Genomic DNA, 18,080 nt, shown 5'->3' with positions numbered 1-18,080 from the left:
AGGGCCTGTCACAGGCAGCGTCTAACATTGATCTACACCAGAATCCTTCCCAAAAAGCTCAGAACCAATACACCAGTTGGCTGGCTTCAGACCACATCAAAGCATGACTTAATTAGTTCCACGATGGCACAACCAAAAGGAGATATCCGCAGGCACCAGACCTTGCTAGGGCAAATTCTACTTCATAGGATTAGCCCCTGCATAGCAGGTCATACACTGCGGTTGGGGTCAATCCTCACAGCCATCCAGGCTGAGGGCCAACTCCATCAATGGACGGGCCAATAGCAATCAAGACTCAACTATAACAGGAGGACTGACATAACCCACACAAGAAAAATTCCTGGAACACACAGCCCAGGTGATAAAAAAGACTATGCTACAGAACCCCAGGGAAAGACAGTTTGTTACCTATAAGGGAGCTGTCAGCTGATTTCTCAACAGAAACATTTCAGGCTGGAAAAGACTGGCACACAATATTCAAAGTGAGGAAAAGCAAGAACCTACAACCAAGACTACTCTATCCAGCAAGGCTATCATTTAAAATTGAAGGAGAAACAAAGCATAATCAATAAAATATAATTTAAAAAATAAAAGTAAAGGATGGAAAAAGATATTTCATGCAAATGGAAACAAAAAAAAGCCGAGGTAGCAAAACTTTGACAAAATAGACTTTGAAATAAAGTTTATAATAAGAGACAAAGAAGGACATTACCTAATGATAAAGGGATCAATCCATCAAGAGGATGTAAAACTTGTAAACATTTATGCACCCTACATGGGAGGATCTTAATATACAAAGCAAATTTTGATGGACATAAAAGAAGAGATCAACAGTAACACAGTCTTAGTAGCAAACTTTATACCCCAGTGACATCAATGAATAATTCTTCCAAATAGAAAATCAACAAGAAAACAGAGGCTTTTAATGACACACTGGAATGCATTAATTTATTTGATATTTTCAGAACATTTCACCCCCAAAGCAGCAGAATACAAATTATTTTCAAGTGCACATGGAACATCTTCCAGGACAGAACACATATTATGCCTCAAGATAAATACGAGTAAACTGAAGATGGAAATCATGTCAAGCACCTTTTTTGACCACAATGGCATAAAACTAGAAACCAATTACAAGAAAAAAACTGAAAACACAAACACATGGAGGCTAAATAGCATGTCACTAAATAATGAATAGGTTAACAAAGAGATCAAGGAAGAAATCAGAAGATACCTTGAAACAAATAAAATGAGAACACGACACCACAAAATCTATAGGACATAGCAAAAGCAGTCCTAAGAGGGAAATTCATAGCATTATAGGCCTACATGAAGAAACAAACAAAAATCTCAAATAAACAATAAAACTTTGCAGTTAAAGGTACTAGAAAAATAACAACAAAGCCCAAAGTGAGTAGAAGGAAGGAAATAATAAAGATGAGAGCAGAAATAAAAGAGTCTAAAAAACTACAAAAGATCAGTGAAACCAAGAGCTGGTTCTTGGAACAGATAAACACGATCTTTAACCAGACTCATCAAGAAAAAAAAAGAGAGTGAACCCAAATAAATAAAATCAGAAGTGAAAGAGAAGTGACAACTAATATCACAGAAATACAAAGGAGTACAAGAAAATATTATGAACACTAGATGCCAAAAAACTAGACAAGCTTGAAGAAATAAATTCCTAAAAAACATGCAATCTTCAAATACTGAATGAAGAAGAAACAGAAAATCTGAACAGATCAATTATAACCAATTAAATCAAAGCAGTAATCGAAAAACTCCCAACAAACAATAGTCCTGGACCAGATGGCTTCACAGGCATATTTCACCAAACATTCAAAGAACTATACCTATCCTTCTTAAACTATTTCAAAAAGTTTAAGAAGAGGGAAGACTCACAAGCTCCTTTTACAAGGCCAGAATTATTCTAATTCCAATACCAGATAAAGACAGTACAAAACAAAGGAAATTAGAGCCCAATATCTCTGATGAACACAGAAGCAAAAATCCTAAAGAAAATATTAGTAAACGGCATTCATCGATACATTAAAAAGATCACACACCAAGATCAAGTGAAATTTATTCCTGGATGCAAGGTTGATACAATATGCACAAATCAATTTATATGGTATACCCATAAACAAAACAAAGAGTGAAAATCACATGTTCATATCATTAAATACAGAAAAACATTTTACAAAATTCAGCACCCACTTATGACAAAAACTCTCAGCAAAGTGGCAATAAAGGGAACATACCTCAACATAATAAGGGCGATGTGACAAACTCACAGATAACATTATCCTCAACAGGGAAAAACTAAAAGTGCTTCCCTGAAGATCAGGAACAAGACAGGGATGTTTATTTTAACCTCTCTTATTCAACATAGTACTAGAAGTTCTAGACACAGCAACCAGACAAGAAGAACAAATAAAAGACATCCAAATTGAAAAGGAAGAAGTAAAACTGTCATTATTTGCAGATAATGTGATATTGTATATAGAGAATCCTGAAGTTCCCACCAAAAAGCTACCAGAACTGATAAATTAATTCAATAACATAGCAGCATACAAAATAAATATTCAGAAATTGGTTGTATTTATATACATCAATAAACGATCAGAAAGATAAAATGAGAAAAAAATCTCATTTACAATTGCATCAAAAAATAAAAGAAAATACAGTACCTAGGAATAAATTTAACCAAGGAGGTAAAAGACCTGTATTAGGAAAATTAGAAGACATTGAAGAAAAAAATTAAAGAAGATACAAATAAATGGGAGCATATACCATGCTCATGGACAGCAAGAGCTAATATCATTAAAATGTCCATGCTACTCAAAGGAATCTATAGATTCAATGCAATTCCTTTCAAAATCCCAATGGCATATTTCACAGAACTAGAGTAATCCAAAAATTTACATGGAACCACAACAGACCCCAAATAGCCACAACAATCTTGAGAAAAAGGAATGATGTTGGGGGTATCATGCTACAGGGTATCAAACTATACTGCAAGGTTATAGTAATCAAAACAGCATGGTACTGGCATAAAAACAGACATATAGAGCAACAGAACAGAGAGCCCAGAAATAAACCCACATCTATATAGTCAATCAATATTTGACAAAGGCAGCAAGAACATAAAAAAAAATAGGGTAAGACACTCTATTCAATAAATGGAGTTGGGAAAATTGGACAAATATATACAAAAAAAGTAAAACTAGATCACCTTTTTAAACCATATATAGAAATAAACTCAAAATGGATTAAATACTTAAATGAAGACTCAAAACCATAAAACTCCTAGAAAAAAACAGAGGCAGTAAAATCACTGACATTTCTCACAGCAATATTTTTTCTGATATATCTCCTTGGACAAGAGAAACAAAAGAAAAAAATAAACAAATGGGACTACCTCAAACTAAAAAGTTTTGCACAGCAAAGGAAACTATCAACAAAATGAAAAGACAACCTACTGAATGGGAGAACACATTTGCTGATGATAAATCTGATAAGGGGCTAATCTCTAAAATTTATAAAGAACTCATATGACTCAACACTAAAAAACCAAACAACCCTATTGAAAAATGGGCAGAGGGACCTGAATAGACACTTCTCCAAAGAGGACATACAGGTCGCCAATAGACATACAAAAAGATGTTCGGAATCACTAATTTCCAGAAAAATCTAAGTTGAAACCTCAAGGATAAATCCCTTAAACCTGTCAGAATGGCTATCACCAAAAAACAAACAAACAAGTGTTGGAAAGGATGTGGAGAAAAGGGAATTCTCATGCATTGTTGATGGTAATGCAAATTGGTGCAGCCACGCATGGTAGAAAGCAGTATGGAATTACCTCAAAAAATTAAAAATGGAACTGCCTTATGACCTAGCAGTTCCATTTCTGAGTATATATCTGGAGAAATGCAAAACACTGATTTGAAAGAATATATACTCCCCAATGTTCATTGCAGCATTATTTACAATAGCCAAGAAATGAAAGCAATCCAAGTGTCCATCAACAGACACGTGGATATAAATGTAGAGGTATATACATATAATGAAACATTACTTGGTCATAAAAAAGAATGAATCTTAACCATTTGCAACAGCATGGATGGACCTAAAGGGCATTATGCTAAGTGAAATAAGTCAGATAGAGTAAGACAAATACCATGTGGAATCTGAAGCACAAAATAAACAAACAAAATAGAAACAAACTCATAGATACAGAGAACAGACTGATGGTTGCCAGAAGGGAGGGAGCGTTTGAGGGTTGGGTGAAAAAGGTGAAGAGATCAAGAAGTACAATTTGATAGTCATAAAATAGCCATGGGGATGTAAATTACAGCATCAGAAATACAGTCAATAATATTGTAGTAACAACGCATGGTGCTAGGTGGTTACCTGAATATCAGGGGGACCATTTTGTAAAGTATATCATTGTCTTACCACTATGCTATACACCTGAAACTAATACAAAATAATATTGAATGTAAACTATAATTGAAAAATAAAACTAAAAAATTCAACACCCACTCATGATATAAATTCAGAGCAAACTAGAAATATAAGAAAACATTATGAACTTGATAGTGTATTTTAGAAAATGATACTAAATATCATAATTAATGGTAAAAACATTAGAAAAATTCCTATTTAGTGCAGGGATAACATTTTATTAAAGGTCTTAGCCATCATAATTAATTAAGAACAAATAAAATATCAGAAATTAGAAGTAACACAATTCTTATAATTCAATTATATAATCATATATATATGATTATATAATTGTCTACGTAGGAACCATTAACACTAATAGCAAAGTTCAGCAAGTTTGCTGGATCTAAGATAACTATACAAAAATCAATTATATTTCTTGGTACTAACAATCAGAAAATGCAGATTTTTTTTAAAAGATACCCTTTTGACAAATGTGTATAATTGTGTAACCACTACCATCACCCCCTAAATTTTCCTTATAACCCTCTCAGTCGCCTACGCTTTTCCCCCACCTCGATTATCACTGATCTGATCTGTCTCAATAGTTTTTTTCTTCACCAGAAATTCAAGTAAATGGGATCTTACAGATTTTAGTCTTTGCTATCTGATTGTTAAATTTTGTACTTGATTTGCATGTATTAGTAGTTTCTTTTTATTCTGAGTAGTATTTCATTGTATGGATGTGCCCTGGATTTTTATCCAATTACTAGTTGATGGTCATTTGGCTGTGGTTCTTATTAATAAAACAGCTGTACAGATGTGTGTAGAGGTTAAAAAAATAAAGAAAAAATAACATTATAAACGATGATTAGAAAAACAATTACTTAGCTGATTTTAAGAATTTAGTTCAAATTAACTCCTCATGTTTTCTTAATGGTTTTCTCTCTTGTTCTCCCTTTATCTCCCTCCCTCCCTCCTCCCCTTACTCCCTCTTTCTCTTAGTTTCATTCTTTCAAACTGTTATTTTATGTGATGCCTTTTAAATTCTCATTATGGGTGAGGAATTATAATCAGCCAATTCAGAGAACAATCAAGGAACTGAATCAAGGAATGCCAATACTATGTAATCAATTCCTCTTGTGCATCGGGGACCTTCTCTCAAAGCAGGTGAACTGAACCATAGCCTACATTTAAACTCCAGTGCTGCTTCACCAACACTGTCACACAGTATGCAAACTCACCTGTTTATAATGGACACCAAGAGTCCTTGCTACACACACACAGATTGCCACTCCACCCTCATTGTGGTTGGCTGCCTACCCTTTCTCCAGTCAGCAGATGTGGCCTTTCCTAGTGCAGCATGATGTTGCTAAATGTCACTATTTTATGTTGATCCTATAATGTCTCCTAGAACCCAGACAGCACTCCCTCCCCACGACATTCCCAGCAACAAATATCCTGTCAGATACTGATTTCTCACCACTAGACTGTGCACCTGAAAGTAGTGCAAAGGTTGAATTCAGTGCCCACAATCAAAACATCAGGAAGAGGAACTCAAGAGTTATTTAGCAGAAAACATACTTTCCCCTTTTGAATAGTGGACGCCACTCCTTAATGATCTTCCCTGCAATGCAGAGGCTTTTTCTCTCTAGAAAGTATCTCACACAGCAAACTTCCGGAGCTGCTGATTAAGCACTACTGTTCCTCTGATGCATAGGTGGGTTGCTTACGGAAGCTTCCTAAACTCTCTGCCTCATTCTCTCAAGCTAAAAGATGGGAATAAAGAACTCGCTTCTTGTGCATTTATTACTGAGGAACCCTGAGACCCTGACCGTACAGAAGAGATTCTTAAATATCTAATGAAAACACTTGGCGTTCTTGAAAGATAGCTACAAAGTGCCCCTCAGTGATGTTATCTGATTACAGTCTCAGGTTGTAATCAAGGAAGTAGAACAGAAACCTGTTCCAACATTTGTCATGCCACGCCATGCCACACCCAGCATGTGTCAGGGACGTGGAGAGGTTACACTGAGTGAACTCATTCTCTAAAACTGAGGTCACTACAGTGGTGGGGGCAGGGCGGGGGTCGGGGTGTCTAACCCTAGAGATAAAAGTGCCAAACCACGTAGGCATAGATGCTGTTTGAATCCTTTCAGCATTACTCCCGGGTCACACAAATCTCTGGTTTTGTAACACTGCCGAGTCTGGTTACCAGACACATTCCCAGCTGAAGAGCCAGCAACAGTGTAACCAACTGAGAGCAGGGGTCGACAAGCAACACACTTGAACTTAGAATCCATTTGTAAAGGAATGTCTCATTAGGGGCGAGAGAATAGAAAGAGCGCATGTCCAAGCCCAGCAAAGCCAGAGAGTGGATGGCTGGGTTGGAGCCTGGGACGCACAGGGCAGGGGCCGGAGCAAAGGCGGCGCCTGGGCTGCCAGCCGGAAAGCAGCCACTGCCTTGAAGAGAAGCGGCAGAAATCAGTACTCACTCTACGTCCAGTTCCGGGGCCCAGGAAATTCAGCTGAGGTTTCAAGATGTTTGCATTCTTGGTTGGGCTCGGCCCCTGTGGTTTCAGTTTAGCGGAGGAGGTGGAGCGGTGGAGCCCGCAGAGAACGACTGGGCGGTCCTGGGACAGACGCAGGCAGCTCCCCGCCTCCCCTCGTCCCCCCCCCACCCCCCGCCCGCCCCGCGCGAACACCGCGCCAGGGACTCGGTGACTCGTCACAGGGTGGCTTCCTAGAGGCTAACTGGGTAACTGGGCCTGTGATGCAGGCCACAATGCAGGCTGATGGCAGATGTCTGTGGCTCCTAAGCTGTCACCCTTTGATTCTACTAAAGTAAGGGAGGAACAGTGGGTGCTCTTTGCAAATACACACGTCCCTTCAATATCTCGTTTTGAAATATGCAAATTAGTTATGACCACCACTATGGATTTGAAAGTATATATCAAATTGCATAATGGATTTTTTTTAAAAGAGCAGTTTAACAGGGTCAGAATTTTGCTAAATTATACATTATGACTAAAAATTCCAAAATAAAAAAGAACGAATTTTAATCTATTGAATAACATAAGAGTTCATATTGCTATAAATAAATGAATAAACAAGTAAATGGGAAAGAAGGGCTCTTTCTTAGAGAAGAATGCCAACGAATAGATATAGAATAAATGACGGGGTTAGAGAAAGAGTTATATAATTAAAAAAAAATATGGAAAGCCAACTTTTCCCAAAGCCATAAACCAATGACAATAAACACTGTGGGCACTCCGCTTGGGGTGTGAGTGGAGGAGGTGGCAGTGATCAGGGGTCCAGCAGCATCCAGCCAAGGCAGAGGTGCAGGCCAGCTGGCATTAGACAGACGGAGAGCTCGTCTGCACAGCTCTGTACCCAACATGCACCCGGTGGTCAAAGTGGCTGGGCTCCCTCTGACTTCTCCTACAGAGCGTTCTCATGGCCACTTATGTATTTTTATTTTTCATTTATTTCTGCTAAGTAAAGCTGGTAAAGTAAGAGCCCCTCCAACTCTAATATTTTATAATTCCCTGAGCAGAAGACCCTGTCCTTACAATTGTTTAATCAAAATATAGCTTAAAAATTTCTCTTTTATTTAACCTTAGTATTTTCTTTCTTCTTCTTCTTTTTCAACTAAACCTCAGCTTATCTTGGTTTCACCGATATTCTTTTCTCCTGTGACAAAAGCAGCACAGGGTGACTTATTCGAGGCCACACCCCAATAGAGGTGAACTCTGGGCCCCACAGTCCCCCGTGTTAGGTAACTTATCTCCTACAATAAAGGCGAGTCTTTCTGTGCTCCTAAAGTGTACAGATGAGTAATCGTATGCTATGTAATAAATTTTCCAAAGATTCATAATCTGCAAGACAAGATGGAAGTGGCTCCTCGCCTAAGAGATGAAGAAGGACATTAGTATCCCCCGATATTCTGTGGCTGTCCAGTCCCTGAGGCTCATCCTTTCTCCCAGTGTGGTCCTTATATCATCTGCATCTGAAACATGTGCAGGGCACCTATTAAATATATGCAATCCCAGGCTTACTGCACCCTGGTAAATCAGAATGTCTTGGCTTGGAACCTGGGAATCTGTGTTTTAACTAGATTCTCCAGTCAATGTTGAGGTACTCTAAGGTACAGGTACTCTGACTACCTACTTTCAGCACAATTCAGCGTCCTTGTTCCTCAAGTGTCATTGCCAGACCAGCAGCCTCAACATCAACGAGAAGCTTGTTAGAAACACAGAATCTTGGCCTCACCCCAGACTTCCAGAACGAGAATCTCCATTTTACCCAAACCTCACTGATTCAATGAAGTGCATTAAAATGTAAAAATTACTGCTCCTGATCATGTTTCTCAAACACTTGTTATTTGTCTATTTTTATAATATATGTTTTTAATTTGTAAATAGTATACTATGTTTACTTACTATTTTATTTTTTTCTTCCTTTTTTTTTATTATTCAGCCTTTTTTTTTAATTTATTTACTTTTTAAATACATTTGTCTCTGCCTCCCCTCCACCTCTTTCCCTTGCCCCCTCCCATCTTCCCTCCCTCAGCTCTTCCCCTTTGGTTTTGTCCATGAGTCCTTGCTATATGTTCCTTGACTTTCCCCTTCCCTTCCCTTTCCCTACCCCCCCCCCCCCTTCTCTCTTGTCTCTGTTGATTTCTTTTCCTTTCAGGGTTGCTGGTCATATTTTCCTTGCATCTTTGCATTGTTGGTTAGGTTCCGCTTATAGGTGAGATCATATGGTATTTGTCTTTCGCCCCCTGGCTTATTTCGCTTAGCATGATGCTCTCCAATTCCATCCATGCTGTTGCAAAGTTTAGTACTTCTTTTTTTCTTTCTGCTGCGTAGTACTCCATTGTGTATATGTACCATAATTTTTTGATCCAATCATCTACTAATGGGCATTTAGGTTGCTTCCAAGACTTGGCTATTGTAAATTGTGCTGCTATGAACATTGGGGTGCATAGGTTCTTTTGTATTTTAAAAATACAAAAAAGGTACTTACTATTTTAAAAAGATAGATCTATGTTTTAACTTTTAATTTAGCTTTGTCTTAGGAAAAACTAGTCATGGAATCATGGGTTTCAAGATATAGTTAACTTTTGACAGAACATTAAAATATATGCATAATGATGACAGTGAAAATGCTTGCCTTCTTAGCACACAGAGTCACCTCACCGACCGCAGGTAGTCCATGGGCCCCGTGGGTGAGGCTGGCACTGAATGCCGAACACCTTATACAACACAGGCCCTCACTCATACTGCAGAGGAGAAAAGTAAGTGCCACGAAGAGGAGGGTTGTGTTGACAAAGTTAACACAGCCCTACGTGGCAGAAACAGGACCAAAATCACAAGGTGTTTCTCTGACAGGTGCTTATTAGATTTTTCTTATGTCTAGACGGGAGAAAAACCGTTTGTACCTTCTTTAGTTCAAAGAACCTACCATCATTGGTTCCCTTCCATTCAGTTAGGTAATTCCTGTTTTCCTTCGATAGCGCGTATCTGTCAGTTGGGAGCTGACCACACATTTACAAACCCTCACTATGTATTGGTGATTTCCCACCTACTCAAACCGTGCCTTCCCAAAGTAGGATCCAGAATACTCACAACCCCAGACTCCCTTGTAGCCAGGCTGAGGCATGTGACCTGTGTTAGTCAATCAGATGTTCCAAAAGGGAATGAGCCTGGAAGTAAGCAGTGGAAGGATACCCCTGCGCACCAGGAAGTCTGAAATAAGGCTTGTCGGTGTTCAAGACTGGCAGTGTCAGAGTTCCTGGCAGCTGGCCCTAAATGTGACAGGTGCTGAGCTGTGGTAGCAGCAGCAGAAGCTCCCACGATGTGGCTGGGCATTGTTTCTGGCTGTGAAGCTTTAGGTTCTTTCTGCCAGAGCTTCCTGTACTTCTCTATGAACTACCTGCTAGCCTTAAGAAATTCTTTTTTTGGCTTGATCTATTCAGAGTGCATTCCAATTGCAATTCATAATCTTAACCAATACATCTTAATAGTTGTGGTCTTCTACAGAGAGATTCCTAATGCAGGTTCAACCTTGGCTTCCTCACCTGTACAGGAAAGTAGTTAAGAAAGAAGTTTCCTGAGATCTCTTCCAGCAATAAAATTGTGTGATATTATGAATTACTATTTTCATAGAGGCTTTAATAAGAGCCTACCTAGCTTCTTCACTAAACATCTTACTATAATTAATTTGAGTTAGAAATAGTGATGCCACTTAAGCACTTTGGATCTTCCAAGGCCAGCAGGAGTGATATTATTTGTGCACGTAATTCTCATTTTGTAAAGATTCTTATAAAACAGTTCTTCAAGACATGGTGACTATTCTATAATACATACCTTATGAATAAGCTTCAAATTAAATATTTAATATTTAATAAAGATAGACTTGGTTTTCCTAATAATTGTGAATTTATCACTCATTTTAACTTTCAAGTAGAATGTGTCCAGAATCAAGAAAACCAGTGTTAATTCTCACCACCAATTACATGTAGGATTTTGTCATGCCTTTTTGAATGTGTTGAGAAAATATTATTTTTGCCTTTGTGTGTTATGATAATTACTTGTGTAATAAAGGCTTCAAATGATCACAAATGCTATTACTCCCATCTTTTCTAAATGAGGCATGGGAATGATTTAATTTTATTTATTTATTTATTTTTTAGGTGATGATAATACTAAGGTAAAGACCTTTCAATCGCGGATCAAAAGAAAAAATAAGAAAGTATATTATATATATATTTTTTCTTCCAATCTGTACAAGAGCGAAAGATACAAGAAAGAAAGGAAGGAAGACTTAAACCCAGGGAAAACTAATATTCAGAAAATTGGTAAAGCAAAGTGAGTCAGGAAACCATAGTGAGAAAGAATAACTGGAGAGAGAAGAGTGGAAGTAGGAGGGGGCAGTGTTTTGGAAGCCAAGGTAAGAATGCCAAGTTTGCCATTAAATACTAAAACAATAAACATGTGGCTAAAATATCTCCCCCTGCCAGCTAAGACCCACCGCCCCCCCGCCCCTGCCGGAGCTTCCGAAGACTGAGCAGGCTTTGGGGAAAACATCCAAAGCCTTTATAACCACTCCACCTCAGAATGATTAAATGATAACTTCTTGCGCAGGAGAAAAAGATGGAAAAGGGGCTACCTTCAAGAAGAAATGAGTGTGATTTTCCACAATGCACAGCCCTTCCAAGAGTTTAGGTATAACAATTCTGGAAACCATTTACAAATGAATTACTAAATCTCCTTGGCTTGCAGTTTTGCCAATGAGGCATAATTCAGAGGTATAATTTAAGCATAAGTTAAATAAAGGTTCTAATACCATAAGAAACAGAACATGTCAAGAAAAATCTTTTTTAGTTAGGATGGTGTTCAACTCTATGCCCAGCCTCTTCTCATTTCTCAGCTGAGTTTTGGTTCTGGAACCATTTAGTGGCTTGGAAAACAGCCAGGGTTCCAGGAGCCAATAAAATATTAACTCTTCACCAAGCAAGTAACCTACAAGAGAAGGTCCACAGACCTCCTTAGGAGAGCCACCAGTTTTAAGGAAAAATGCTGACTTAAAAAGATGTACAGACAGTCTTGAAATAGGTTAAGGTTTTTGATTGTCTTGCACACACTGGAAGAGCGCAAGTTGAAATGGGCCAAATATAACTTTTATATATTATTAAAATCTACTAGCTAAAATTGTAGTTCCTTGTCTTGAAAGGTAACATTTCAGTGATTTTTATAAGTTGCAAAGCTTTGACGGGTTACATTACCAAAGAATGCTCAATGAGATCTTATGAGGCTCAGCATGTCCAGGACCTTGTGTGAACAAAAAACCTGAGTTAAACTCTACCTCCATCTCACCGGCTTGGTGATCTTGTCAAGAATACATAACCTCTCTGAGCTCTGGTTTTCTCAGGCATGTACAAAGGAATAATAATTGTAAGGTTAGGAGGACAGGATAATTATATAGCACACTTAGAAGAGAGCCTGGTATAATTAATGCTCAGTAAGACAATTTGAATTATTTTCTGAATAGGTGGGAGGACTATATGTCTTACAGTATGTACAGAAGTACAATATTATTTAGTGATATTTATGAAAATAATGTTCATTGTACACATTAATATATGCCAGTAAAAATTGTAACATAAATGGTTATAGTAGGTTTTAAATCAAGTCATTAAAAAATTTCATTCCCCCAGTGCAGAAATGATACTTTGTTCAAAGTCTTTCAGTGATCTATGGATGCCGTTTGCCTTCCCCGTAAGCCCCATCCACTCACGGCACACCGCAGCGCAGAGGAGTTTCTGTGGTGTTTAGGAAATGACTGACCTTGCCAGCCGGGGCTGTTCCACCAGCACGGGTTCTGGAGGGTTGACTGCTCCCATGGCTTGTTGCTTTTTTCTTAAAAATAGAAAATATTTGTTTCAATGAGGGAAAGCACCTTAACAATGTAGCCAAGTGCAAATTTTCATACCAATACACATATCCTCTCAAGAAAAACCAGACTATATAATATACAAAGTACACAAAAAATTTACATCTTTCAATTTTTTTATGTCTTTGCCTGAAGACTATATCCGTATTTTTCTTTATTTTATTAAATTTATTGGGATGACGTTGGTTAACAGGGTGATGTAGGTTTCAAATGTACGTTTCTAGGATACACAACCGGTATATTGTATTATATGCCCAACTATATCAATATTAGAAAGGAAGAGTAAGTTGAATAAATCCCAACTGTTCAATATTCAATGATTTTGGAGAACAGCAAAAACCCTCACATGGGCCGGTGCCACTTTCTACCACAATGCACTTCCAGAAACTAAGGAGCCACTGCTTTCTATGTGCAGTGCTATAGCGAGTACATTTAGTACACCCTCTATGGAGGGTGATTTAGCAGGAAGTAACGAAGATGTAATTCTACATCTAAAAACTCATCTTAGGGAAATAACATGATAAGAGCAAAAGCCTTTTTCTTCCAAGATACTCTCATCACAGTATCACAACATAAAAATCTGAAAACAATACAAGTAATAATGCATGTTTATGGAGTATTTACCATGTGCCAGGTAATTATTCTATTAGAATAATGAAATTATAGACAATGATAGGATAATAATGCTCTAATAATAGAATATACGAGAGTAGGTATTGTAAATGCTCTAAGCATTTTAAGTTCCATGTATGATTTATTTCATCCTTCTATTCCTGGATATGAAGCTGGTACTGTTGTTAACTCCATTTTGTGGATGAGGAGGCTGAAGAATGGAATGGGTGCAAAATGTGACCATAGTCACAGAGAGTAAAGAGAAGGATGTCAGCTTTAGACCCTATTTTCTCATCTCGCTACCCTGCCTCCAGCAATCAGGGCCTATGTTAGAGATGCCTACAGGATGCACTATTGTGCTGCTATTAAATATCATGTTGAGAAGAGCCTTTCTTTAAATGCAGAATATTATTCCTATTTTATATAATATGACCTCGGAAGTTCATGCGGCTTATCTTCTGATGGTAGGGTTAGAGTGATTTTTTAAAAATATTCTTCATTATGCCTTTTTGTATTTTCTTTCATAACTGTAACTATTTAACTGATAAAAGGACAATGAATGGGAGAGGACATATAAAATACACAGTTGCTTTCTCAAAAAGGCCTTGATAGCTTATATCTCTTATGAATATATTTCAAAGAAGCAAGCATATAAACTATAAAGTTTTATCATATAAAATGGTGAGATTAGCCTCTGTCTATAAAATATGAATAACATAGTCTAAACATTGAATAGAGGGAGGATTATAATGCACTAATTAGCTGACACATAACACATTAAAGAGTTTATGCAGAAGAATTTTTAAAAGTATATAATTGAGAATAATGAGGTTTAATTGTTTAAAATTTGACAGAAATATTTAGCAACATTTGCACTGCTTATCTTTTTTTAAATGCCTGCCATGGAAGCTTGAGCAAAGGCCTTCTTTTCTCTCAGGGTAGATGTTGCTTTAGCAAGGAGAAAAGCCAAACCTTAGCTTGCTGTCCTCAAAGTATTGCATAACCTCTACATGCCCACTGGCTGACCATCTCGGGGCGCTTCGGGAAGATCCATCACCGGAAGAGTAGGGGGACACATTTTTATAAAATGGGTATCTAAGGGGCCTCAAAGGCATTTGCAAGAGTCGTAGGTTCCCAGGCATCACCTGTAGACTATGTAGTATCTCCCAAGCACACACACACACACTAGCATCAACCACGAGAAGAAAAATCCTAGATAAATGTGATAGAAATAAAAGAGGCTGCTAAAAAGCTAGTAATGCAAGTGTGATATGGGAGACACTGAAAGAGGGATATGGCATAAAGTTTCTCCATATCCCAAGTCTCTTTTCATAATATAAAGTATATTAACAAATAGCTTCTGATAACCGCTGTTATACATAGATTCAGTGTAAGGGACCAAACATAAGAAATAAAGACAAGAACACAGCGATGAGTTTGTTCACCTTAGCCTTGTTACCCTTTACACCTCCTCATTTTCCAGGGAGGAGACTGAAGCCCAGAACAGCATATCATTGTCCAGTGTCCCCAGCTGTCCCACGCTCCAGATATTAGTGTTTGGTCTCAGCTACAATCAAGGAAGGTCACGTTCCTATGCTGTGCTAACTAGAACTTCCATTCATTACAGCCAAGCCTACAGACTGAACCCTGACTCATCTGTTAATGAATTCCACTGAAGCAAATGAGAGTTAAAATACTTGCCTTTTGGATGAGTTATGAAACTATTAAGTTAAAAATAATAACAATTAAACACAGGCTGATTTTTATTTTACCTCTATATCAATTCGAAGTGTACTTTAAAAACATGATTTGATAATAAGTTCAATGTCTTTTAACTCAAAAGATGACTCAAATGTTGAGGATCTCTCAGCTTTCGTATGGGTGTGACCTGTTACCCGGAAGCTTGCCTTGTCTCCTGAGCTGCCTAGATGACCTAGTCTACAAAGGACCAATTTAATTCATCCAAAACAAGAGTAGAATTTGTAAAAATTGTCTTTCATTAACTTTTTATCTAACAAATATTCATTAAGCCCTTAGTCAATGTCAGGCTTGTAAAAGATGACAGAAAAGCTCAGAAACACTACGCAAAGACCAGAGCACAGATTCCTCATTCTCAAGTTAGTAACCAACATTCAATTATAGATTGTTTGGCTGATATACAAGATTTGGTTCTCTTTCTCCAATGATGTCTGATTTCAAACATTCGTTCATTCATTCACTCGCTCATTGGACGCTATGAGCCTCATCCTATTCTAGGCAGTAGGAATGTAATGACCATGTAAACAGGAACAGCTCCTACACTTAGAGTGCTTCCATTCTAGTCAGAGGACTCGAAATTAGTCAACAGCAAACAGGATAATTTCAGCACGTGATGAGTGCTGAAAAGACACTAAGTCAGGGTAATGAAACGCAGTGACTGGCTGAGGTTGCTTCAGACAGGATAGACAAAAGTGATGTTTGACTCAGACCTGACTGCCAATAAACCGATCATGTAAACATGGGATGGGGGAGAAGAGGCAGTCTAGGTAGGCAGAGTGCCATGTACAAGGGCCCTGAGGTGGGAATGGCACGTTGGAGGAACAGAAAGAAGTCAGCGCAGGTGAAGTGTGGTGGGCACAGGTGTGCGGTATGAGGTGAGACAGGACGCTGGGTCACGATGTTTAGTCTGAAGTGACCGCGATTTGGGATGGCCCCGCTGTCAGGTATGTCTGAGATCACCAGTGTCTTCCAGCTTCGGCCTGCTTCCTGATCTTTTCTAGGTGCCATCTAGCCCTTGTGAGTCTTCCTTGGCCTCCAGGTGATAGGTTCTCAAAGTCCTCTGGCTTCATGTCACCTCCTGCTTAGTTTTGCTGGTGCCTTCCTCACCTCCGCTCCCCCATCCCCTTACCAACGTCACTGGTCCTTAGAAACCCCACTGGGGCCTGGAGAGAACTTTACTTAGCTCGGTGTGCACATTCATTAACTAGTAATATGGCTGGATCTACCCTGGGATAGAACAGAATTAATGCGTCTACTCACAGAAGGCAGAAACTCTCAAAATAAGCTCATTTGTCTATGCCTCTGCATGTGTCCTAACAGACAGGCGAACTCTCGCCTGGAAAAGATTAAGATGGTAAATGAGGATACCAATACTATGACAATTCAAATTCTGAGTTAAATTATTTTTCCATAAACCTACAGATGAAAGGCCATGGAGCAGATTTTTCCTTGCCAACCAATCATGTTCCTACTCATTTATGAGCTCTTGTTTGTTTAAGTTTTACAGAAAGGAAACCGTCAGGAACAGCCTGCCCTTTTTCCCCACCTGCCAAGTTGCAGGCCTGGCCGAGTCATGCCCTCCTAGCAGTCCATCATGTCACAGGGCCTCAGTCCTACTGATGGACGGGGACAGAAGAGCAATCCTCCACGCCCTGTTGGCCTCTACTGGACTCAAACTCCAGGACAGCATGTGTGGCCCATTTCCAGGGAACATGTGTGATCTCTCCCACTCAGGCAGACTCCTGAGTATACCCAGGCCCGGAGTCCCTGGACTGTGAAACCACACCTTCTACTATACGCAGTCTCACCCGCCTCCAAAAAGTGGTTCTGAGTCTGACAGCCAAGAGACCCACAAAGAGGCACCTCACGCTTGAGCAGAGAAGTTCAGTAAAGAATGCCAGATTAGATCAATTCTGTCTGCAGTCAAAAGGCATGAAAAGAATTAATTGCATACTTTTTTTGTATGTCTGTTCTGGCTCATAATAAAAAATTTTTATGGAACGAATCAGAACTGAAGTCTTGAAAACTGTTTTCAAAGTTACAATGATGTTCCAAGAGCAGGTGGAGAGTTGCTGTATCGCTATCTCCTAAAACTCTCAGGAAAGCCCCCGACTGAGGCCTTAGTGACTCTGCAAAGAACAGTACCACGTTCTTTAGAATATTGATCCTCTCTTTTGATACATGTGGCAAGAATCCTGGCTCTACCAACTGTCAGCTATGAAACCTTGGACAAGCTTATGAACATTTCTGAACATTAACTTTCTCATCTGAAAAATGGAATGGCCCTACCCATCCTCAGAGGGAAACTGTGAGGACGAAATGAGATGAGGTACAGCCTGAGGCCTGTGGGCCAAGGTGGGAACTCCCTGCTCTGAAGAGAGGCCCAAAGTCCTTGGCATCAGCAGAACAGACTGCACTCCCCAGGGGAACCCCTGTGGGCCTAGTTTTAACTCATGAGGAGTCTTAGTGACTGTTGAGGATTTTCTATGAGGTTTTATTATTTACATAATCAGAAAAAAAATAATTGTTTTTTCACTGGATACAAAAAAGTGATTTTTCCTTAGGACCAGCCACGATTCTCATAAGGGACATAGTTAATTTACTTGGGAACAATTTGATCCTTTTGGGATTTGCTCTTAAGCTTTGTTAAGTTGAATAAGAAGAGTTCAAACTAGGAGTAACTTTTTTTCAATACAGAGATGATACCCTTCTAAGGTCTCTACCCAATGATTCTGACTCGTAGGTACATGAGCTGCTCTGGGGATTACGTGAAAGTATAAATATGACACACTGAGTCCACAGACACA

The 18,080-nt window shown here is 38.8% G+C and overlaps 1 protein-coding gene across 6 annotated transcripts in view; it reads right to left on the bottom strand.

Moving 5' to 3' along the window:
* Nucleotides 1–18,080, bottom strand: part of CAST (calpastatin) — a 126,833-nt gene that overhangs the window by 82,842 nt on the left and 25,911 nt on the right. For 5 of the 6 annotated variants that reach the window (XM_054578627.1, XM_054578621.1, XM_054578624.1 and 2 more), the window contains exon 3: nucleotides 12,798–12,869. In XM_054578627.1, coding sequence (XP_054434602.1) covers nucleotides 12,798–12,869 — 72 coding nt within the window. Of the gene's footprint in view, nucleotides 1–6,941; nucleotides 7,076–12,797; nucleotides 12,870–18,080 lie in introns of those variants that run through there. The other variant, XM_054578626.1, reaches the window with a different exon arrangement.

The sequence above is a fragment of the Pteronotus mesoamericanus genome, unplaced genomic scaffold (genome assembly GCF_021234165.1).
Source record: "Pteronotus mesoamericanus isolate MK-2021 breed Mesoamerican mustached bat unplaced genomic scaffold, CSHL_Meso_final contig_50, whole genome shotgun sequence".
Classification (NCBI taxonomy): Eukaryota; Metazoa; Chordata; class Mammalia; order Chiroptera; family Mormoopidae; genus Pteronotus; species Pteronotus mesoamericanus.
This window is presented reverse-complemented; position numbering and strand designations above follow the sequence as displayed.